The sequence below is a fragment of the Aplidium turbinatum genome, chromosome 8 (genome assembly GCF_918807975.1).
Source record: "Aplidium turbinatum chromosome 8, kaAplTurb1.1, whole genome shotgun sequence".
In the NCBI taxonomy this organism is placed as follows: Eukaryota; Metazoa; Chordata; class Ascidiacea; order Aplousobranchia; family Polyclinidae; genus Aplidium; species Aplidium turbinatum.
The window spans coordinates 7,389,991-7,413,547 of record NC_137479.1 but is presented as its reverse complement, the minus strand read 5'-3'; the positions used below and the strand labels follow the sequence as shown (position 1 = coordinate 7,413,547).

At 37.4% G+C, this 23,557-nt stretch overlaps 1 protein-coding gene and 1 long non-coding RNA gene across 2 annotated transcripts; both read left to right on the top strand.

Annotated features, from left to right (window-relative positions):
- The first annotated feature begins 977 nt into the window (after positions 1-977).
- Positions 978-17,873, top strand: LOC145775336 (uncharacterized). The gene is made up of 20 exons (XM_082586613.1): positions 978-1,118; positions 3,480-3,613; positions 3,937-4,025; positions 4,287-4,486; positions 5,623-5,778; positions 6,387-6,540; positions 7,076-7,152; positions 7,927-8,014; positions 9,460-9,809; positions 10,202-10,417; positions 11,168-11,276; positions 11,355-11,407; positions 11,596-11,655; positions 12,685-12,810; positions 13,280-13,404; positions 14,240-14,411; positions 14,940-15,110; positions 15,584-15,721; positions 16,642-16,707; positions 17,537-17,873. Exons 1-20 carry the CDS (start codon positions 1,062-1,064, stop codon positions 17,618-17,620), a joined length of 2,625 nt encoding a protein of 874 aa, XP_082442739.1. The 5' UTR covers positions 978-1,061; the 3' UTR covers positions 17,621-17,873.
- A 3,751-nt stretch (positions 17,874-21,624) lies between these two features.
- Positions 21,625-23,198, top strand: LOC145775992 (uncharacterized). The gene is made up of 3 exons (XR_014290192.1): positions 21,625-21,785; positions 21,890-21,987; positions 22,618-23,198. It is a non-coding gene; the product is annotated as an uncharacterized LOC145775992 (long non-coding RNA).
- Positions 23,199-23,557: the final 359 nt, after the last annotated feature.

Genomic DNA, 23,557 nt, shown 5'->3' with positions numbered 1-23,557 from the left:
TCGAGAATTTTGGGATTTTGCCAAGGGGGGGCGAATTTTTTTTAGGGGGGCGAGGCCCCCCTGGCCCCTGGCTGGCTACGAGCCTGGCAGCATGTGTCAAATGCGCAACACCTACAACAACGTAAAACTACGTATGTAAAATCAAACCCTGATAAGTGGTGAAAATTCCGAGGAAACGCCCTAATTTTCAGCCAGCGTTTCAAATTCCTACCAAGCACAAATTTCACAACTGCAGTTAGACTGTCTAAACTCTAAAGCAAACATGAAAAAAGACCGCAGGCGCTAGGCCTACACCTCCTAAGAAAATTTTCCACCGGATTTTTCTTGTATTATTTTGGCATTAAGACCTTTTTACAGTCTGACAACCCTGGTTACAATGCTTATTTTATCTTGTTTAAGTTTGGCTTATTTTTGGCCTTTTTTCTACCTATTTGGCCTCAATTTGGCCTTTTTTCTTGTTGAGTTTGGCCTTTTTTCAAACTTTAGTCTGGCAACTCTGCACTCGGAGTGTCGGAGATCGGAGTCGGATAGTCCCAGCAAGGAACAAGGAAAGCCAGTAACCACAAAGCCGAACACAAGTTAAAAGAAACAACACAGCAACAAAAACAGGATACTTATTACTTATTCAAGAAATATAGTCTAACAAGTATTGTTGGTGATCTGGATGACCAATGCAGTTGTTAGTAGCATACGTATTTTACAGCTCTATGCTAATATACACTGTTGCAGTTAGGATACAATACTGCCAAGAGGACTGGTCTAGCATGCCAATACCTGTGCTCATAGAGGATTTAAGATTGCGAGTAGAATATTGCTTGAAGCTGTAGGTTCGTTCAGACGAAAATCTGCAGCTTTGTGCAACATTCTACTCACAGTTTTCAAGTTTTGTACCATCAATCAACTCTTCAGAGACGATTTAGTTTTCAGTGATTTTCTAACTCAGTCTTTTTTAAGAGTACTAATTTTTATGCATTTAGTATTTGTCAACATAAGCTGTGTGACCAAAGTCTTGCTTTAACTCTGTCTACGGAAAATGAGGTAAAAGTCGACAAATACATATCATGAGAAGTATCAAGGCAAAGTTGAAGAAGCCAGCATCGACTGCCAATGGAAGCAAGGTGACTTACCGGTATCAATTGTGGTAGGCTAGCTTTTACATTGTGTCCACCTTTTTAAACTTATGGTTACAATCACAATCCTATTAAAATGTGGTTTTGATAGGCAGTGTATTTTTGACATGTTGGAATTAATCTCGTCATTTCAATACATTTTACCAAGAGTAATTTGATTGATTGAATCTTCATCCTCAGACTAGAAAAGCTTCTTTGAGAGCTTAAACCTGGCAGTTTTGCATACTTGTAGAGGCTTTGAATCGCTGTTACATTTCTGGTCACCGAGATTGACAGCGTAAAGTTTCTGATTGTTGAAGTCTTGCTACCGAGGAATTATTCCATTCATTACATGCCACTGAATGGAGAGCAGTCCTTGATGTGTGTTGCTCAAGCGTACACCCCGAGAGTCGAACCAGAGCTGTTTGATCTTACAGCTCCTTCGTTCACAAAGTCATATGTTAACCATGGCTCAGAAGGCTCAGTTGGTTAGCACGTGACTTAGTGAATGAAGAAGCTTCAAGATCAAGTGGCTCTGGTTCAACTCTCAGAGTGTGCGCTTGAGCAACGCATTCTAAAAACTGCTCTCCATTTAGCGGCACCTAGTGAATGGAATGATTCCTCGGCAACAAAACTTCCAATAATCCGAAACTTCACTTTGTCAAACTTGGTAATTGGCCTTGCCTCCAAAGCCTCTACATAGTCTGCAAGTATACAAAACTACCAGGTAGCCTATAACCTATCAAGGCTTTGTTAGTCCGATGATAAAGATTCGAACCAAACCAATTGAGCTATTGGGGCAAACTTCACAATTTATCAAGTGACGGTACCATAGTGTCATGTGTTTTTCACGTAGCCTATCTGTATTTTTCATATTGTGCTTCCATTACTATCTCTTCTTCTAAAGGTTAATTTCTGTCATTAGATATTGTTAATAATTGTTAATTAGCAGTTGTTACCTGTGAAAGTATTGCTGTTAACCTGAGTTAACCACAACTGCATTTCTGTGTACATTATAACAGGTCTCGAAATTCGTTTTTGTTGACGGCGGACAAACGTGTCCGGTCTGAGCAGCTATCTCGGCGGACAAATTAAGTCTCACGGCGGACACACGAGTTTAAACGTCGATCGTCATATTTAATCACTTTATCTTGATAATTCTTCGCCATTTGAGAACTATAACTACGGTTTAGAAGGTTTTTTAAAATTACAGCGAAGTCACTCTGAAAGGCTTTCATCAGACCAACGACGTGCGCTTGAAGCTCTAGTCAAAGCGCCGTGTAGAGCTCTGCTTACACCGCATAACTGATTAATTTCCACCGAACGAGGTCGTGTGGCTTCTTGCGTCACAATGCTCTGGGCACGAGTCGGAAAACTTCTACACTAACGCTATTATATTCTGCTGTGCAAAGTTTCACTTGGCTTTTTTCTTTACGGTACGTTTATTTTTGCGTGTCATGTGAGCGAAAGTGAATTTTTCTTGAGCCTTTTCTTTTTCACTGTATAATACCAAAACTTAACAAATTTTGCTGCATCTTGCTGTTATAGCCTACTCGTATTTATAACCTAATTTTTTAACCAACCTTGCCTTATCAATATTACTGGGGGATCAAAGCCAGACATTGTGACGTAAGACTTAAACTAAGTTGCGCGTGATACTGATTACTGTAGAAGTACTGCTATTCCCATAGATTCTTAGCGAAGAATTCACCTTTGTTACGCTGATTCAATGTCATCAATCGTTGAAGCAACGTAAAAATCGAAAGTTACAGTATTTACATTTTCTAGATGTGCGTTAGAATGCACGAGAAATTATATTTTCGCAACAATTGTTCGTGCTATGCAATGACGATTTGTATCGCTAGTTCCTGTGTTATTTCTCGGCGGACAAATATGACCGATCTAGATGGTACTTCCCGCGGACATCGCATGCTGTGACGGCGGACATGTCCGCCGTGTCCGCCGTGAATTTCGAGGCCTGTTATAATATATCATATATAATAATATATATAATGATGAAACAGCACCTCAGGCCTCAGCGCTTACAATATCAAATATATATCAAATTATTTCTGTTCAAGCCTCTAAACTCCTTTATTTTTCCGATGATCATTTGATCAAGCATAGCCTACCAGAGCTCTCTCCTGGCAGCCAAAATAAAAAATCTGTTAAAAATTGTGTTAATTAATATCATGCTTAGCATTATTGATTAGCAGTATTTCTTCATTAGCAATATTTCTGTAATCGTTCAGCAGTTCAATGCTGCTGAAATTTATGTCATGGTAATTATCTGATATGCTGTCTGTATCACTGTTCAATGTTTATCCAGGAAGAAGATGATGATTAATTTAGTTTGTCAATTTAATTCAGGATGATTGGTCGAAAACTGATCAGCGGATATGGCATGCTGTGGCTATCAACCAGCCTGCAAAACTTGCTTCAAAACTGAGCAAGTACAGCAGCACCAATGTCAATAAGCTATGTCCAAGTGTGGGATATTCTGTGTAAGTTTGAATTATATGAAGTTATAATAATTAATATACTAGCGTAATATATATGAATATATTTGAGTTGTATCATATTAATTACATATAATTGCATTAAATGGTAATTAGAAATTTTTTTTGTATCCTAAGTAAGGTTTTTGTTCTATATCTACTAAAACTGTTTGATTTCTTGATTGGCAATATTAGTTTAATGCTACTGACTGTTCAAACAGTTTTTTTTTGTGTAGACTGTGGTGTAATGTTGTAAAAACAAATTTTAACTGATTACTGCAGTTGTTAGGTGCTATGAAATATCGTATAAGTTTGTTCTCTTTTTCTAGTGTTCATTATGCTGCTGCCAAAGGTTTAGATGACTGCTTGAATGTGTTGCTGGCACACAAGGCTGATGTTAGCACTCGAGATGTAACAGGTAAATGTGTTGTGTGCATTGTAATATGTGTTGCTGTCGGAGTCTAATCTGCTGTTCATGTTCTTTATGTCGGTTATAGGCCTTCAAACTAACCTGCATAGGCTACATAATATATGTGCATCCAGAAAAATAAGATTGACTTACACTGAAGTCAATCTGCTTTTCATATAACTTTTTTTTTTTGCTCGGTGACTTAGACTTTTTACTGCAGCTAAAACTGAAGAAAGATTTGAAAATGTTGTTTCTTGTTTTCTGCTGTAGCTAGTACACCTCTTCATGCAAGTGCTAGGTATGGACACAAAGGCACAACCACCAAATTACTGGCATCTCGTACAGTTGATGTGAATGCCTATGATCAAAACCATTGCACTGCGTTGCATTTTGCTGCTTTTGAAGGCCATGTCGATTGTGTCAAGCTGATTGCAAATGACAAAGATTGTGACATCCACTGTATTGACAAGGTCAGTTTATTTGTTAATCCAACTTCATCAAGTTGCTTTTAATAAGGAGTTATTTTATTAAAAGTTATGTTTGTTAAGTCGGTAATTTGTTAATCATTGTTTGATATTACCAATGCAGATGGAACCAGATAATAGTCTAATTGCCAAGTTTTTTTTATGCGTCCAGCCATTATATACGATTTTCTAAATTAGATTATATATCTTGTGTTTGGGAATTCGGAAATCAAATGTGATAAAACAAATTTTGCATTTAATCGGTATATATATATGTGATTAACCGATTTCGTCTGGCTAAAATTTGATTTCAAACTGTTATTGGAGTTAATCTGCCGCTAGTTATAGGCTTTCTTCTGGATTTCTGCAAGAATCGGTCAGTCCGATTTGGTGAGAGCCTTTTCGGTGAGAGCCTTTTTCAGTGAGAGTGAGAGCCCTATGTTCGGTGATTTTTTTTGAAATTATTGAGTACCGTAGCCTAATTATCATTGCCTCTTTTACATCGTTTTAACGTCGCTAAACGTTGAAATAAGACCTTAACCCCTACCCCTAACCTTATAACGGCAATGATATAATTAGGCTACGGTACCTAATAATTTAAAAAAAAAACACCAAATAGGGCACTCACCGAAACCGGCGGCCATTCCGGAAACCGGCCATTCCGGTAATTTAAACCAGCATCCAAGATGATGAGTCACGCATGATATCAAATGATTTGTTTACACCTTCACAATTGCTTCACTTGAATTACCATTTGTTAACCAACAAGTGGGAATTTGAGAAAGGTCTTTACTTTTGAGTCATCACATTAGTTTTACTTTAACCTATGATTCAAAACTAGAGTTTTTAAAAGTTGCTACAACTGGTTGAAAAGGTTCATCCTCTAAAAAGCCTGAAGCCAAATTAATGAAACTAAAATTCATGTTCAGCCAACACTTTGAATGAGATACTGTCTTCACTAAACTGTATTTAATTTTAGCACAAGACGTAAACTAATGTAGTTTTCAAAATCAATGAGCCTGTGTTATTTTTGCCGATATACTGTATGTATATGCAATATACTAAAATAATTATTTTGGATGATATTTTCATTATTTGAATTGCAATTAGTTAATTTTAAATTAGTTGAAATGCTTTTCCAGGATGGTCGAACGGCTCTGATGGTTGCTGCCGCCATGGGGAGGCTCTCAGTGTGTCAGGAGCTCATCAAAAGAGGCGTGGATGTAAACCATAAAGATTCTAGTGGCCTTCAGCACACGGCTCTATCTTTGGCTGCCGAGGCCGGGCATGCTGACGTGGTGAGTGGGCCCTGGCCACCTCTCATTGGTGTCTTTTTCAAGTGAGAATATTCGATGTTAACAAAGCGCTAGTCAGAACCAAATGCGTGGCTTTGTGTCTACTTTTTGTAAGTAACGATCATTGCGGTGTCCGTTTCACAGGGGGTTTTATGGCAACTGCGGCATGTTGTCCATTGCACCGACGCAAACTTTCCGGTAATGCGTCGGACAGTGTGTTATTAAAGTTAATACAGTAGATATCATCTGCAATGTAAAAACTTACATAAATTTTGTATTTATTTGATGCCTGGCAAAAGTTGTAAACGTATTTTTTGTTTATATAAGGATGTTTATTGTTTAACCTTTTTATTGGTAGGCAATTGACTTTGTTATTATTATCATTTAAGTGGTCAATCTGCTTGTTTTTGCCATAGGTTCATTTGTAAGTTTTGTTTTACCATTACACATTTTGCCAGCTTGATTTACCTTCGCCGACTTTAGGGTTTTCTAACAAGATTTAAATCACTTAGGTTTCTACAAGATTTAAATTCTAACGACTTCGATGAATCCGATATTGAGTTCAGGTGCTAAATAATTAGACATCTTTCATGATATATATTTGTTGACAGGTTAAGCTCTTGTGTGAAAATGGAGTCGATTACAGTGCCAAGCTATCAGATGGCAAGAGCGCGTTGGACGTTGCCCGAGGCAAGCAGCGGAAAAGTGTCGTTGATGCTTTACATATCGTGCAGCTCACTGACGCGGCAAAGAAAACAGACAGAGGTGAAACGGATTTGAATTGAACCGTGTCTATACCCAGATAGCAAATCAGTCGCTTTTTACGTTGATTCAACGTTTGCAGATGTAAAAAAACGACTGATTTGCTGTCTGGGTAGCTCTCCTCATGCCTGACTACAGGTCTTTTGAGAATGGAAAGAAGAACAACTCAAAAATTGTTCCATGAAAGTTGCTGAATTGGCAACGTTAGTACAACGTTGTATCTAATCACATTTGCACATAGCGCTGTCAACAAGCATAAGTTGCCGTTATGTAGAACCGATGTTTGGCCTCGTTGATATTTTTCATTTCATACCTTTATGAACCAGGCCAGACCAGAAATTTATTTGGAACAAGTTGCTGAAAAGGGTCCAAAGTCTAAATCTTCATATTCAACGTCTTACGACATTGCATTAATCTTAAGTTAAAATGATGGATTTTGTGTGAGATGTTGAATGTTGTTTTCCATCTGGCACGTTGTTCTCTGTTCTACTTTACTGCAGTATGTTCAACGTTGTTCATAGATTGGTTTCTTTTGCAGGCGCCCGCTTGAGTACAAGCAGCAAAGTACAACCCGATTCCACAGATAAATCCGAAACTTTCCCACCCTTACAAGAGGTAGGGAATGTTAATTCATGAAACCACATGCCACAAGGCAGACCACAATGTGACTGCTTTTTGTATATAATCTGCGAAACCTGCTACCACATCGGTCATAAACTTATCCAACTTCATCACATCTGTTCATAAAATTTACCGTCTGTTTGTTCTATCTTTAGTAGTTCAGCAAGTAGTGTTTATTCACCGTGTGTTTATTGTTCATGGCGTTCCACGTGACTGTTTTAATTTAGCAAAGGTAATTGTTTGATTTGACTACTCTAAGGTGATGTTACGACTGACGTAGCGCTATGAATCATTTATCGCAGTGTTCAACTTGTAATAGCTGATGCAAACTGAGTCAAAGTGGAAGTCTCATGGTATCATAGCCTTCATGGGGGCAGGCTTTACATCCTGGCTGAAAAATCAACTTTTTTCACAAGGCCGCTGATGTTGAATCAGTGCGAAAATGGACGGATATGCTGGCTTGGGCACGTTTGTTGTTGCTGTTTTTAGTAGAGTGGTCACTGAAGCTGATACCTACCTGGCAAATCAGTCATTTTTCACATGCATGTAATTCAATAAAGGACTGATTCACTGACTGTTTTCTGGAGAGTGTAGCGTAGACAAACGTTTCTGTTCTTGTCACTTTTTTAGCCAAACGTAGGCATGAATTTTATTGGTTACTCGTTAAATGTTTCTCTTTTTCATTAGCTGATGTTAAAATTCCAGTTAAAATCTGTTAAGTTTCTTTGTCGACGAATGAATGTTTTGAAAGTTAAAACTTTGTTTCAGATTTCCCTTCCATTGCCATACATGGACGAAAGCACTTCCCCAGGGTACAGCGAATCACCTGCAGTGAGGAAAGACGAAGAAAAACCACGTAAGACAAAACATGATAACTTGTGTTGTTTGCAAACTACATCTAGCAACGTTGCATCAACATAAAAGATATAGAAAATGTTGCAATCAACGCAAGAAATCAATTCCATGACGGTTTTGATCCCAGACAGCACAATCCGTCATTTTTGCATTGATTCGACGTCGAATCAATGCAAAAATGACGGATTTTGTTGCCTGGGATGGACGGTTTGTTGGAAACCTAATATTGTTTCCCGTTTTCTTATCATCTCCAGATAACATTTCTGCCCTTCGTTTACCAACATCAGAATACGTTAAATCAATGTTACATTGTTAGACGATCATACCAAGCACAAATTATTGGGTAATTGAATGTATCATAATTTCTTACTACTTTCCTGCACAAAATAATGTCAAGTCACAGTCGATTGGACCGGAAAAATGCTTACGAAGTGGGTTCTTAGATTACATCGTTAATTTGTGGAGCTGTGCCACAAGGATTGCATTTAAACCTTGTTAGTGGTATCGCATTCCAGTCAGTGAATGCTGTTATTGGTATGATTTCAGCGTCGTAAGACGATAGAATGGTGTATACCTTATGTAAAACTAACAGTGCAAGAATAACAACCTTTCCAAACATCAAAATCCGTCATTTTTACATTGATTCAACGTGTTTGTTAAATCAAAGTAAAAATGACGGATTTTGCTGTCTGGGTTGTTGGTTGGAGTTTGTTGTTTTGAGCCGTTTTATCATTACCCAGACTGCAAAATCCGCTATTTTTGCATTGATTAAACGTCTGTTCAATCAATGTAAAAAAGCGGATTTTGCATCACAGTTGTCCAAACTGCGATATTATTAAGAGTTTTCCTCAGTGGCTTTGCAACTGTGTGGTGCGTTCTGGTTGAAACTAAAGGGAGCAACCTGGTGCAGATTCTGTTGTCTGCACCACGCTGTGAATCCCTTGTGATAGACATGTACAGATTTTTCATTTTTGAACTTTAAAAGAGCACCTGTCTTGTTACATATCACCGTTTGTCTCGAGTCTCAAGCCACGCAAATTTCAAAACTTTAAGCATTATTTGGAGTTAATTATGCTTTTGTATCTTTTCGTTAGTATTATTTTTTTTTGGGGGTTTTCTGTCTTATTTTTCTTTATAGCTTTTAATCGATTTTATATTCTGTCATAGTCTCCTACTCTTTTGTCGTTTATACGAAGGTTGCAGTTGACTTTGTTGACATCTATATCCACCATTATTTTATCCATCAAACGTGCCCTGCCGCCAACTAAGCTAGTCTTTCGCCGTTGTTCTTGTGCCAGCACCACAAATAGCATACCATGATAATATATTTGTATCATATTCGCTTCTGCGTTAAAAAATTAAAAGAGTCTGAACTTACCCAGACAGCGAATCGGTCGCTTTTTACATTGGTTCAACGTCTACAGACGTCAACTATTTTCTTCTCAGGATCCCCTGTCAATCAACGGGCCAATGCAACCGTCGTGTCATTATACAACGATTCCAAGCACAGCAATCTCTATGATCGTGATGTCAGCATCTACGACAGTAAGAGCACTCTGGCTTCTATATCGTCTCTTGATGTGTTCGCAAACACCGAGACAAGCAAAAACCCTCCAACCCCCAAACCTCGTCAGGGGGAGGGTACAAAAAATGCTCTCAAGTTAGCGGAAGAGCTGCTGCAAAAGGAAGAGCAGATTGCTCTTCTGGATACACAAATTCGGCAAATCAAGAACAGCTACAACCGGGAGGTCGATAGCTTGAAAAATTCCAACGCCAAATATGAAATTTCCGTCCAGGTGCGAGTGTTTTAATTGTGTCTTTACCTTTTTGATGTCGTGAAAAATGAGCTAGATGTGTTACAAAAAGCTTTGTGTAAAGTGTTATATCCTGATTCCTGACCAAGCCAACAAAAGTTAAGTTTTTATTTTACGTCGCAGTGTTGCGTGTGGACATGCCCATTGCTGTTCGCCAAAGGTCACTGGCATTACCGATTTTATTGAGTTTCAAAGATATTTGTCGTTTTCAAGTGCCCTAAAACTTAACCTGTGTCCTTCCTAGGCGATGTTTACTAGTGATTATGAAGTCACAATACCAAATTTTCAATCTGATCAAATTTCGCATACCAGTGTTTGTTGTAGTTTTTGGTTGCATGGGCTCATTTTTTTGTTGTTGTTGTTGACATAAAAAGGAGTTGGAAAAGGCCAATATTTCCCTGTCCAAGGACTGTCGGGCTTTGCAAGTGTCCAACAAGGCAAGTCTGGAAGAAATAGCCGCACTGCAAACTGCGGATAACAACCGTCTGTTGGAGGCGGAAAAAACCGCCAAGGACTTGCACAAGACACTTGCAGAAACGGAAGCCAGGCTTAAAACTGCGTCATCAAAACTAGAAGACATGGCTGGAAAAGTGAGGTTTTATGTTATTTTTACTCTTACTGAACGTTGCATCTATCTTTAATTCAATTGATATTTTGTTTCATAGTTTTACTGTTGAAGCAACAATCATGACGAATGTAGTATTGAAGTGAACTCAGTTGCTTGTAGCATTTGACCACCGAAAAATTGAATGCAATTGCACTTAAGAAACACAATGGTAGCGTTTACCTTCGTAATCTAATTTTCAAATAAACATTTCATTGAGCTTCATTTTTTACCCCGGTAGAGATACTAAAACCACGCCACAACTCGGCTGTGGTATTGAATATATCATCATTCCTAAGAAACAAGGCAATATGATATAAGCTAAAACTTCAATTGCTAAGGGATCAGTAGTCAGTAGATGTAACAGAAAATATATTTCGCACTTGCTAGTGCATCGTCAGTTCTGATCAGCAGCCTAGAGCAGTTAGCTACAATATGATATAACCTTAGAACGTATCTCTAATTCTTTGTCGGGGTATTTTTAATGGTTGTTTTTAAGTGGCGTTGTTCAGCTAGCACACCGACCACTGTGTGTTGAGATGCGGTTATTAAAGTACCATATTACAGTAACTGTCATAATTATGTAAGCTGTTACTTTTTGTACATTTACAGTAGCATTGAAGTGTGGTCATTTCCATACGAAAAACGATAAACTCGAGTTAGAAAGCACTCAGTTATTGGAGATGATTTAAGTACCACTTTTTGCTCTTGTGTTCAGAAAAATTTTAATTTGCAGAATTTGGAAGCAATAAAATTGTACACAAGTGAACAACGCAAAAATAAAGAGGTTACAACCGGATTAAACCGGCTCTTGTTGGATATTGGAAAGCCAAGTGACAATGACGGTGAGTGACTACTTTGAAGTTGATTTCATTTGATGATCTGGCCTTGGGCATTAACATTTGCAATTATATATTTTTTAGATTATGAAGAATGTCTTCGTCTGTTAAAGTCTGAATTACTTCAAGCCAGTGAGGTAAGAGTTAAAATGTGATTCAACAAGTCACTTGTTCCGAACAAGTTCTTTTCTGTATTTCTTTGTGAGGTCATAATAAGGCAGTGAGGCTTGAAAGTTATATTTTACAAGATTTTTTAGTTGTTTTGTGTGTGTGAAAGTAAAAAATAATGCCATTTTCTTTGTTTAAAAAGTCTCCAATTCAACAGAAAAGCGCAAAGAAAATAGAAAACGACCAGGAAAGGAAAATTGAAACAGAGCAACTTCAAGTAAGTATTTGCTTAGCTAACGCGTCTCTTTCCATTCACATCATTTTAATATAAAAAAAATTGTAAGTTGCCCAAGGCGACTGTCATAAAGACACCGATCTCACTGACGTAACACTCTTATGTAAAGATGTCTACCAGAAACCACATAATCACCCTAAACTAAATATTATTGACATCTCCATACGTTAATCTGCTACTTACACAACCTGCACTCCTGCAGTCTATCATTTACCGACCACACAAATCACAAGCATTGGTGCCAAAAAGTCTATAGTGCAGTTATTATTATTGTTTTGATAACCCAGTGTACTATTTTTCAGCAGAGGATTGCTAGGTTTTGTTTTTAATGGTTAAATCGTTCCAAAATTACACTTTTTGGTCGTTGGTAATCTTTTCACGTGTGAATGGTTTCGCGAGGTCATGGATTATGCCGCGTCGTTAATGATGCGTGATGCATGGACTTCATATGCTGGGATTTAACAGATACTATCTGCCTGCTTGTCTTTTTGTGATGATTTAACGTCTATTTTTGCTGAATTGTCGCAAAATATCAACGATGAACGTGAATATAGAGCGTTGTCAAAACTTGAAAACACTCTGTAAAAACAACACCGGAGAAAGCCTTACAAAAAATTGTGAAAAGATTTCTCCCTTTCAAGGAGATTTTACTTTGGCAATAATTGGTCTTGCTGTTAAAAAATAAGGGTATTACGTGTCTAGTTCTAAAAGACACTAGTTTTTGTTGAAGATTTCTACTGTATTTACATTGATTCAACGTCTGCAATGTAAAAAAAGACTAATGTTCTGCGAGGGTGATTTGATTGAGCCGCTTAACGTTCTCCTCATCCGCCAACAGCTAATTGAACCCACAAGCTACTGATCGACATTTTGGCAGCTTTGAACCAATTTCATGCGCTTATGATAGTTTTGTTCGAGTGCCACTTAGCGAAGATCGCCTAACGCAAAAACTTGCTCTATCTACGCAACAAATTCACCTCCAATCTTAACTTCTTTGTTTCTTTCCAACAGAACAAACTTTTCGAACAAAATGATCTGATCCAAGCCCTGACCAAAAAGCTCAACCATTCGGAAACTGTGTTTGATAAGTACAAAGTCGAAAATCAAAAACTTGTTCTAACTGTTCAAGACATCAAGGTTAGTGCTTTATTTAGTGGAAGTGATATATTTTACTCAAATGCTCCTTGGTATGACGTGCATATGCTTCTAATCTGTGTAAAATGGGACATGAAAGAAATCTGCTTTTACTAAACATCTTTTTTCACAAAATACCAACGCAGATATTTTAAACCCTTTATCGAAAACCATTCCGTTATTTGTAATGTGTATCCTTCGGGCATGGGCGCATCCTATAAAGTATAAACTGTGCCTCACGACCTTCCTTGTGTAATTGTGTATGCAAGAGTTAGTTTGGAAAGTGGGAGTTTTCAGCACACAACTCTGTTATTGAAGCATGTGCCAACATGTGAAGTGTCAATACTTTTGATAGAAGAATAAGTTTGAAAGTTTTTCGTTATGTAGCGTGAAAAAGAATAATTGTGTTTAACAATTCCACTTATAGCTTGTAACTTTACTTGCTTTAACAAGTAGCTGTGTTGTCTGTTAGGAACGGTTACAACAAGCTGAGTCTGTTAACTCCAAGCAAGCCAACACCATCGCCCTGCAAAAACGAGATATCATTCATCTCAAAGAAAAATTATCGGCAAAAGCAAACGACCATTTTGAACTAAAGTGGGTTAAAAATTTAAAATATACGTTTTATTGTATTTTTTTTTTTTTTTAAATTTCTAAATTATTTTGTTCTTGAATGATAACTTTTCAATGAAACGTTTTGTTTAACCCCTTCAACCCCCTTTGTTCACCCCCTTTTCTTCACTCGTGGTTAGAGAGCGTCATTTTTGTTTCCACTCTTTATCGATTTCTGTATTGCATCAAACGTGTCTTGCATGTAACTTGCTCAATAGACTTCTAGATATAAGAACCAATCCATACCTAAAACAGATTGAAACCCTGTAGTGCTGCCAGATATTGGATTGGTCAGAGATAATGTTTGCATTAATTAGGGTAATAATGCCCATCAATAAACTCATTCAAATACGTTCTGAATACACAAACATGATTGATGATGGCGTATGAGCGATCTTTCCTGGCTAGATTGGAGGGCAGGAAATCTTCAGCCACTCAGCAGTCTCGTCGTCCAGGATTCTCAGACCATGCGCACATGATTGATGTTTGTACTGTGTTCTACACTACATGTCGTATTTAATACTCACGTACATATGAGAAACTAAAAACTGGATCCATTTGCATTCTATGAAGAAATAAATACTTTAAAAACAGTTCCCATTTGACGACTAACAAATTTTCAGAATAAATAGATTTTATAATCAATGAAAAGTAGTGCGCGCGTGTGCCATCCCAGACAACAAAATCCGTCATTTTTACATTGATTTAACCTCTGCAGACGTTGAATCCATGTAAAAATGACGGATTTTGCTGTCTGGGATAGGTGGGTATAGCGCTGAATGAAAAAAATAACTCACCCAGCAAGACATTCTTATTTCAGGGATCTGGAAGACAAACTGGAGGTGGCCCTTTCTGTTAGTGAGCAAGTGGTGAAGGAATACGAGGCTGACAAGTTGCTATGGAAACAGGCAGAAACCACTTTAGAACAGGAGGCAGATGAAGCCAAGCAAAAGTGCACTCAAGTCCAACAGAAATCTGTTGACAATGAAAAGGTATCTTGTTCCCAGTTTATAAGACGGTAATGAATAGATTAATTATTATCAATTTCATAAAAAAAAAATTAGTGACCAACTTTGCTGTAAATTTAGTGCATCCGTTGAAAACATCCCGCTGAGTTTTGTTGTCGTATAGCATTTGATTAGCCGATTGTTTTTGACCCCTCAACGAAAAACCTCTGTCGCGTCGCCGCCACGTTTCTTCGGCAATATCTTGATTACGTAATCCTTTAAATTCAATGGTTGAAAAAAAATCTTTTATTTAACAGTGTTTCAAAAACGTATTCGGTTTTCAAGCAAGTCTTTTTACTCACTGGTTCATTCAACGCTTGTGGTCTTATCTGCAAGAAAAAGTCATTACCACACTCCAACTCAGACAACAAAATCTGTCACTTTTTCATTGATTCAACGTCAACAGACGTTGAATCAATGTAAAAATAACAGATTTTACTGTCTGGGAAGTTATATGCAGCTGTGTTTGAGCATCACCCATTGTCAGCAACTGAACAGCGAATGGCTTTGCAGACGATCAGCGAATTGCGCGTCGAGAGAAACCAAAGAGAAGCAAAGATCATCAAGCTTGAAAAACAGCTCGAAAAGTCGGAAATCAAACGAAAAGAAACCGAAGTTGAAACGAATAGAACCAGACAGCAACTCACTGATGTTAAGCAAAAGTGTTCTAAGCTTCAAGACGAGGTAAGAATCTTTTGCTGTTTTCAGCCCTTTACCCTTTGAATTAGCACTTCCTACTCCTGTATTGACCTAACTTATGCCTTGGTGAAGTTAAGTTTTGCAACCGGACGCACTTTTCATTTGCAGTGTGTGTTATTCTCTCTGGCATATTGCGCCTGAGAATCCGAAATGATATGTTGCCAGAAACGTCAGTGAATCATTAAATATTGTGCTATATTTCTGCATTTACTTTCTCAATTATCGCATTAATCTGCTGCAACTGCTACAAAGCGAATAGTCTGCTAAACGTCTCATCTTTCCACTGTCCAGTTGCGTTGTCTTTTGTCTGATTTGTAGTTGTTTTTCATTTATTCAATTTTTTTACTGTTGAAGAAAATCTATTTGTTTCCTAAGTAGCCATATCAATGTAAAATGGAATACAAGTTTGTTGGTTTGGTTGTTATATCTACTCTGCATTTTTTCTGGTGTTTTCACAGGTCGTCAGTTTACGGAAAGCCAAAAAAGACTTATTGGCAAAACTAAACTCTGTGAAAATATACGAGTGCACTGAACTGGAACGAAAGAAAATAGATTCTATGAAGACACAATTGGAACAACTCTGCAAACACATACAAGTAAATATTTTGTAGCCGCATTTGTATCTGAAGCATGCAAAACATGCTTCTTGAAACCCATACAACTTATCTTTTTACAAAGACATAAGTGCAAATTAAATTATTCACAGTAAAAACAGTTGAAATCCTCGTTAAGAATTTCGCTTCTTATGCAAACCTTATGGGTTGCTTCTACAAAAGTAGGGAGATTAGAAAAAACTCTTCATTTTGTGGAACCTGTGAGTTCAATGTTCCTTGCCGCACAGCGACCGACGTAAGCAAATTATAAATGAAAGGTTTGCATTTCCCAATCCCATATTGGACCTGCACACCGGATATTGCTTCAAGTGCCATCCAAACGCTTGGATTAAGTGGCAAACGAGCTTTTCAATTCCACCGGCGCACTGAGTTTCCATAAAGCAAAATCCGTCATTTTTACATTGATTCAACGTCTGCATACGTTGAATCAATGCACAAATGACGGATTTTGTGTCTGGGTTATGAAATGAATCGTCATTTGAAGTGGCCAAGTTCGTTTATGATGGTCAACGATTAATCGCATTGATTTATTGACCTTTTCACAAAATATCGCTAATGTGGTTTATTCCATCTGAAAAAGTGCGTTAATGGACTGGATGAAACGAAATGGATTTTATTTTTTTGATAATTTTTAAAACCAGGACATTTGTCTACTGCGTACACTACCTACGTTGATTAAACGTCAACAACAGTCAGGTTTGTGACGAATGTACTGGTGGGACAATATTTACAGTGGTTTAATTTTTTGCTTATAACTACTTAATTTCAAAACTTGCAAACATTTTGCAAAAGAAAAACCACTTTTGTTTAGCATAGGCCACCAGTTGATGAATCGTTCGTTTTTTAATTTGTGTTTCATATTAGTTGCATAGAAAATTACAAAACTGTTGTTGTGTTTTTAGGAATCTGAAAAGAAATATAACGAAACGATATCAATATACAGAGGTCACCTGCTAATGGCTGCGAAGGTTAATGTTATAATTTAATTATATATAATTATATTATATATATATATATTATTATATTTAAATCAAATGTAGTTATTACTATCTGAAGCCTTTACAAATTGTTTCACCTAACGGATCACCAGAAGGTCTTATTCAAATAGAATCTTAATAGAATCTTAATCAAATAGATTCTATTTGAATAAGACATTCTGGTGATCCGTTAGGTGAAACAATTTGTAAAGGCTTCAGATAGTAATAACTACATTTGATTTAATTCGCTCTGCTTTGCCTTTTTGCTTGGCATTGAGCACTTTTTGTAGTATTAATAGTTTTCATTGTTTTTTTATTATTATATTTATATTATTATTTTATATTATAATTTTATATATTATTTTATTATATTATTTTATATATTATTTTATTATTATTTATATTATATTTATATTATTATATTTAATTATATGTTATAATTTATGTAAAACTATCATTAAAACGTTGTTTTTTACCCCAATAATGCAGTCTTTGCACTGTGATTGAAATCAATTTAAAATTATTTATTTTTTGTATATAACATTAACGCAATGTCGCGCTGAATGACATTACAATTATTGATTGGTAAATTTTGCAATCGCTATCGATTAGCAATAACATGATCCAAAGACGTAGACATTTAATTTGTTTGTTTGTATTCTAAATGTATTTATGAACGTCTTTCTGTTCGATGAGAACGACCTTCCAATCTTTTAAATGTGATTTTTTGCCTTGTTTTGATGAAATATTATTTCAGTTTTTATTTACTGCGTTGAATCGATGACGATCATCAAATTTTCAAAATATTTTTTTTTTTCAGGGTGAATTAAACCCGGATGTTCTTGTTCCGTTGAAAGAAATCTTAAAACTCCGAGAAGAGCCCCATTCCTCCAACAATTTATAACATTCTTCCTTTCCTTTACGGTTCTATTTTCACATGCAATTTTCACTATGCTGCTTTTATAACCTTCGTATCTCGCTTGGCGCTTCATTGTATGTTTACTGTAGTTTCGATGTTCAAGGTACTATGTCGTTTTACGTGCATCGCTATTATAATTTTGCTATATTGTAACATTGCGCTTTTCTGCTATAATTTTTAAATTCCAGATTTTTTTAATTGGCCGATATTGCTGAATAAATGCATTGTAATCGCGGTAGTATGACTTTGCAATTTGTTATCAAAAAATAGAAAGTTCAAATCTCGAAGCATTAATTTAATGTCTGCAGGCGAAAATCTGCTGTGCGAGGGCTGTTTACTAAGTTTGGAAGCTGATGGCAACTGCGTGACATAGTTTAAGGTTTTGACACAAATTTTTAACTTGAAACTGAAGATTACTTCATTTGTAAAGTTTGAGCCAACTTAAAAATATAACCATGCTAACTCAACAAGAAAATTTTACAGTCAAGACAGGTCGCTCACAAAACAAATAGGCTACCGTACCCAGACGACAAATCAGTCGTTTTTTACATCGATTTAACGTCTGTAGACGTTGAATCAATGTAAAAAGCGACTGAATTGCTGTCTGGGGAACAGCTGGAGGATGTAACACAAGAAACGTACCGTAGGTCAGGGCTTCCCAAACTTTTTTGTTTAATCTATTTTTTCTTGCAATCTCTTACGATTAAAATGATTAACAGTGCGAAATGTAGCCTACATTTGTGATATTTATTGAAAAGCTTTATCCGAACGAAAAACAAGCTATTGGAACTCGAAGCCTGTTACTTTACGCGTAGCGTACTGAAAAAAAAAAGCAAACACATTTATTCAATGTGATGGGTGTGACTGCTTTTTGCCACCAAACAAGTTCAAACGTGTCTCGATCTTTAATAATACAGCAAGTTCTTCCTGCGATTTAAGAGAGAGGTGCTTGGTCGGTCTACTTTTTGTTGCATTGCAAACAGGTTTTAGCTCCAATCTAATTTGATATCGTCCATTTCAGGAAGAAAATATTTCTGTTGTAACAGATTTTTGCCCAAATTGACGACGATTTTATTTCAGCGGGGGCGTAATCGCCCCCTTGCTCCCCATCTCCTCCAGCTATGTACAGAAGTGTTAATATATGCAGTAGCCTACTTTGTGTAAAATTGGCAGCCTATGCTCCCTGTGACCCCTGAAGTTTGTTACGTGACCCCTTGCAAGGTCGCAACCCCCACTTTGGGAAGCCCTGTCGTAGGTTATGGGGAAATATTCGAAATAACTTATTTAATAAAAATCACTGCTATTTTGCATTCATCAAATGCTGGCATTTGCACAACAATCTAACCTCTTAGTGTAATTTATTAAGTTAAGAATCGATTTCGCTATAGTAATAGCATCTTCAGCTAGCACATGTAAAAAAGAAAATTTGAAAAATACGTAAAACGAACAAATAAAGCAAACTCCGATGTTATCAACACGCATAAAATTATATTTTAAATAGGTGGTTACATAATATTTAAAATCAAAACCTGCAAGCCTAAATCTTAACTGGTGTCAATAAAAATCAACATTGCAAAACAGAGCAAAATATCATCACAAGATTGGAAACCTTTGTAAAGTAGGCTTAATGAAAATACCACTGTTCTACATTTACTTAATGAGTGGAGAAGACCCAGGGCCGTTGAGAGATTAACCCGGTACCAATGAGTTATTCCCACTCCAAATACATTTTTAGGAAAAACGCATGATATCTAAGAGATACTCGGTGGTTTCTTCAAGTTTCCAGGAATGACCTGACGAACCTATGCTTGTCGGGCTGTTTACTATCTATCGACTACCGGTAGTTGCATCAGTAAACGTGTTTTTCAAACCTTTTTGTCCCAGCGGGCCTTTTCGAGCATGAGAGAAATCGGAAAGCGAGTTTCAACATTGAGATCATTCTCTGACATAGCGCAAAAAAAACGGATTGTTTTGTCGATAACGATGCAATTGTGTAGCCTACGTAATCGTATTAAACATCAACTGAGTTACACAACTCGGCTAATCTTTTCATAATGGTCCGTCGGTGACATTTGATATATCCAATCACATTGTTGTTAAGCGTTCAGGATTCTTATCGATCAGATGATGCCGCGTTCAGAAATATTTTAAACGTCAGCGGCAGGTGTTGTATGGTGCTCTGTGACGTTTTTCGATTGATTGAATCTTTATCCTCGGTGAGATCTTAATCCTGGCAGTTTCCGCTACCGGGTGAATGGAGAGCAGTCCTTAGAATACGTTGCTCAAGGGCACACCCCGAGAGTCGAACCAGCGCCGCTTGATCTTGAAGCTTCTTTGTTCACGAAGTCACGCACTAACCAACTGAGCGATTGAAGTTGGAATATATAAGCTGCCGCCACCTAGCCTACTCTAATCACGCTATCGACGCAGGGCAGGGGTGTCAGAAAATTTTCCCAGGTGGGCCAGTGCTCGCACAAACATAAGTTATTTAACCGAACAAGCTCAACAGTTAGCCTACTTCGCAATTCTGGAAATTTATTTTTATCCAGCTGATTTGCTGGCAAGAAAACTAATAGGCTAAATGCTCGACTCATCGACTGTGTCATTCATTGTCATTAAACGTTCCAGCATCTCTGGTTCCAGGCAATAATTGTTGATTTCGCAGTTATGACGCAACTAAGATTCTAACTTTTCTCGTTTGTTATTTGTCTGTGAGAAAATACTGTCTTCTTTAATTGTTTTAAAAATGCAAGTTGGATTTATATGACTTCTGTGTGTCTGCGGGTCAAAGATAACACATTGTAGGCTACAGCAATAGGCGCGGACCATACAAACATGTATCGCGGCAGGATTTAGCCCGCGAGCCGAACTTAGGACAATTAACCCTGAAGTACAGTGAAAGTGATATACAAATCCTTTAGACCCCTGGAACTGAAAGAAGAGCCCCTACAGCTTTGTTAGTGTGTTTGCTGCAATTTGTAGTAGGCTAAGTAGTGCAGAAGTAGGACTAGTAGCCTGAGCATAACCGTTCTTAGAAATACGCTTCTCCTCACCAGCTAACTTAAAGCTACTACGAGTATCCTATCTTTGGAGGTCTGCACTGTGGCTGAGCGTTCCGGGTCGAGGTTCGGTTGCGGCAGTTTTCGTTTCGCATTTTTATGATGCCACTTAAAGGGGGACCGCGTGAAAGTCAAGCTTTTTCATCAGATAAATTGATAGCCTTCAATCCTACGCGAACTTATTTCTTATTTTGTCAATAAATTGGTTGGTTATACTTAAATTAGTACCGTAATTAAGCTTTTGTTATTAGAAACACAAAATACACCGTTCAACTTGTGTATTTTGTTTACACAAACAAAGATAAAAAAATTGAAGGTTCAAGCAAAAATTTCTAGCTGTCAGCTTTGGCTAACGTTGGTTTTGGTTTGGTTTGGTTTTGAATCTTTATCCTCGGACTGACAAAGCCTTGATAGGTTATTCCTGGTACTTGTTCGCATACTTGTAGAGGCACTTGACGCAGGGCCGGTTACCGAGATTGGCAGAGTGAAGTTTTCCGATTGTTGAAGCAACGAGATATAACACCATGAGTGGAAACTCACTCTTCTCTTAGTGTTTCTCTTTTATCTCTCTCGTTCCTCTACGTCGCTCGTTTCATGGTTCACTGCTTGCACATGGAAGGCTAGACTGCGTGCTAAGAATGCACTAAAGCAAGGCTAAAGTGACGGCGAATACCACGAAGCAATTGGACTGTTCCGACCATAGTATTATTGTTAGGTGGTTTAAAAGTTTATTTTCGTTACCGCTTGTCTTTTCAGATGATTGTGTGAAATTTTGAAGTAGGTTAATCAGGATGTTACAGGTCAATAAGCAGGGTAAATACATAGGCTCTTGCTAACAACAATATTAAATTAGTATAGGGTAGCAAAGGTCTACGAAATACGATACAAAACGACTATATGGTTATCAAAGTTTATCTTATCCAGCTATAAACAACCAACAGGGCTAGAAGAAGTTTGGCTTTTTATAACAGTGCAATGGAAAACAGTTCTGATAATTTAACCGTCGAGTATCTTGTGGAAATAATCGAAGATGAAGAATTTCAAAGTATTCCCATTTCAACGAGCGCGTCTACAGTGCAACGTGAATTTGGGTAAGAAAGCGTTTCAAAGGACCTCGCACCTCTAATTAAATTGTGCAGTTGTGTGTTGAAAGCTGAATAAAATTGTTTGGATATATTATCCGGTATTTTTGCAGATGTCACTTATGTCCGAAAACTTACAAAACCAACGGGGGATTGCGTTTTCATGTCAAATCAAAGCACGCTGGAAACACATGTAATAACACCAGAAAAGGTATGGTACTACAGTTCCGCATATTACCTGCCTGTAGACCGGCAAGACAACTTTATAGCCTGAATCGTCCATTTACACATTGTTTCTACGTCTGGCGACGACGGATCAACGTTAAAATCTGACTGCAGTCAGCCACTTGTGTGTAACAATTGCTGTGGTAGGCGTATCCAGTCTGCCAAATTAAAATATATCGCAAATATTGCATCTATTCAACACCTGCCTACGTCGAATCGACGTAAAAAGGGGAAATTGTTAGACCACATTCCAGACGTCAAAATAGCAAAATGAGGCCCCTAATTTCTTGAAACGGGATTGCTGTTGACTGAGCCAATCCCAATCTCTCCGTCTTATCTTCAAGTACGAAACTTGTCTTAATTCAGTCTGTATTTATTGGTCGATATCCAAAAACTTCATATAAAGTCGCCAAATAGATAACGCAATTGTCTATAGCCTACCAGCCAGTAAATGAGACATACTCAAGATGCATAAAACGGGGCAAGATACATATTTTAACTTTGCCTACATTACCGTAAAAAATAGCACGAATTTACGATTTGTATACCATTAAATACTCTTGCCAGCATCTATGTTCAATACACAAACATTAACGTTTTGAAATTTACATTTCAGAGATGAAAATAGCAAAGTTTCACAACAACAACAAACGACTAATACGGTGCTTACAACTGATGAAATACACATAATAGAATATATTGGGGGATACGTGTTACGAAAATTGAAGCGCAGTGCCACAGATGAACAACAAGGCATTTTGTCTAAACTAGAAAGTGACTCCAGTTGCACAGCGGGTTCATCTATGATTGACACACTACAAAACGACGAATACGGAACATTACTGAAGCCAAGTCCTACTCTGATGAAAATTTTGCTGAGGCTGGAAGTGGATTTTCGAAAACATTTCAGCTTTTGTAATACAATGCAGACTGTGTTTAAGGAGATTGATATAAACAGTTTGTATTTATTAACCAACGACTGGGACATTGTGTCATATATTATAAACCACATTTGCAAGCTATATTTTAAAATTCGTACCTATCAAAAAACGAAGATTTTAAAGCTCAAAGTCATTGGTGATGTTCAGAAAAACAACATCAGTCTGCGTAAAGCGTTACAGTAAAGACACTAATGTACGGAATATTGATTAAATTGATTAAGTTGCTGACAGGCTAACAGTAGCCTGGCTGGGTTAACTTTAGGGCTGCACTAGAGTTTAATTTTAGGCTTCTGACAATAACATAATGTTAAATAACAGGTTGAAAATAGCCTAACATGTGGATAGCACCTTACCCATGGTACAAAACTATATTACTAATTAGCCAAGCACCTTAGGCGGTGAGATAGCTCAGTGGTAGAGCTCAACGCACATAAAATCGAAGGAACATCCCATCTAAAACTCTTGTGATGTCCGTTTAATCTACTGCGCAAGTGTCTGTAGTGAAGCGTGACGGCCGACACGTAAAACGGAGCAAAAAGAGGAGTTTCCACTCATTGTGTTATATCTCGTTGGTTGAAGTCTTGTTGCCGAGAAATTATTCCATTCACTAGGTGC

Coding starts and splice junctions, on each gene's coding strand:
- LOC145775336 (XM_082586613.1), top strand. CDS start 1,062: ATGAGAAGTATCAAGGCAAAGTTGAAGAAGCCAGCATCGACTGCCAAT. Junction 12,811..13,279: donor TAACTGTTCAAGACATCAAG/GTTAGTGCTTTA, acceptor GTTGTCTGTTAG/GAACGGTTACAACAAGCTGA. Junction 14,412..14,939: donor AATCTGTTGACAATGAAAAG/GTATCTTGTTCC, acceptor ATGGCTTTGCAG/ACGATCAGCGAATTGCGCGT.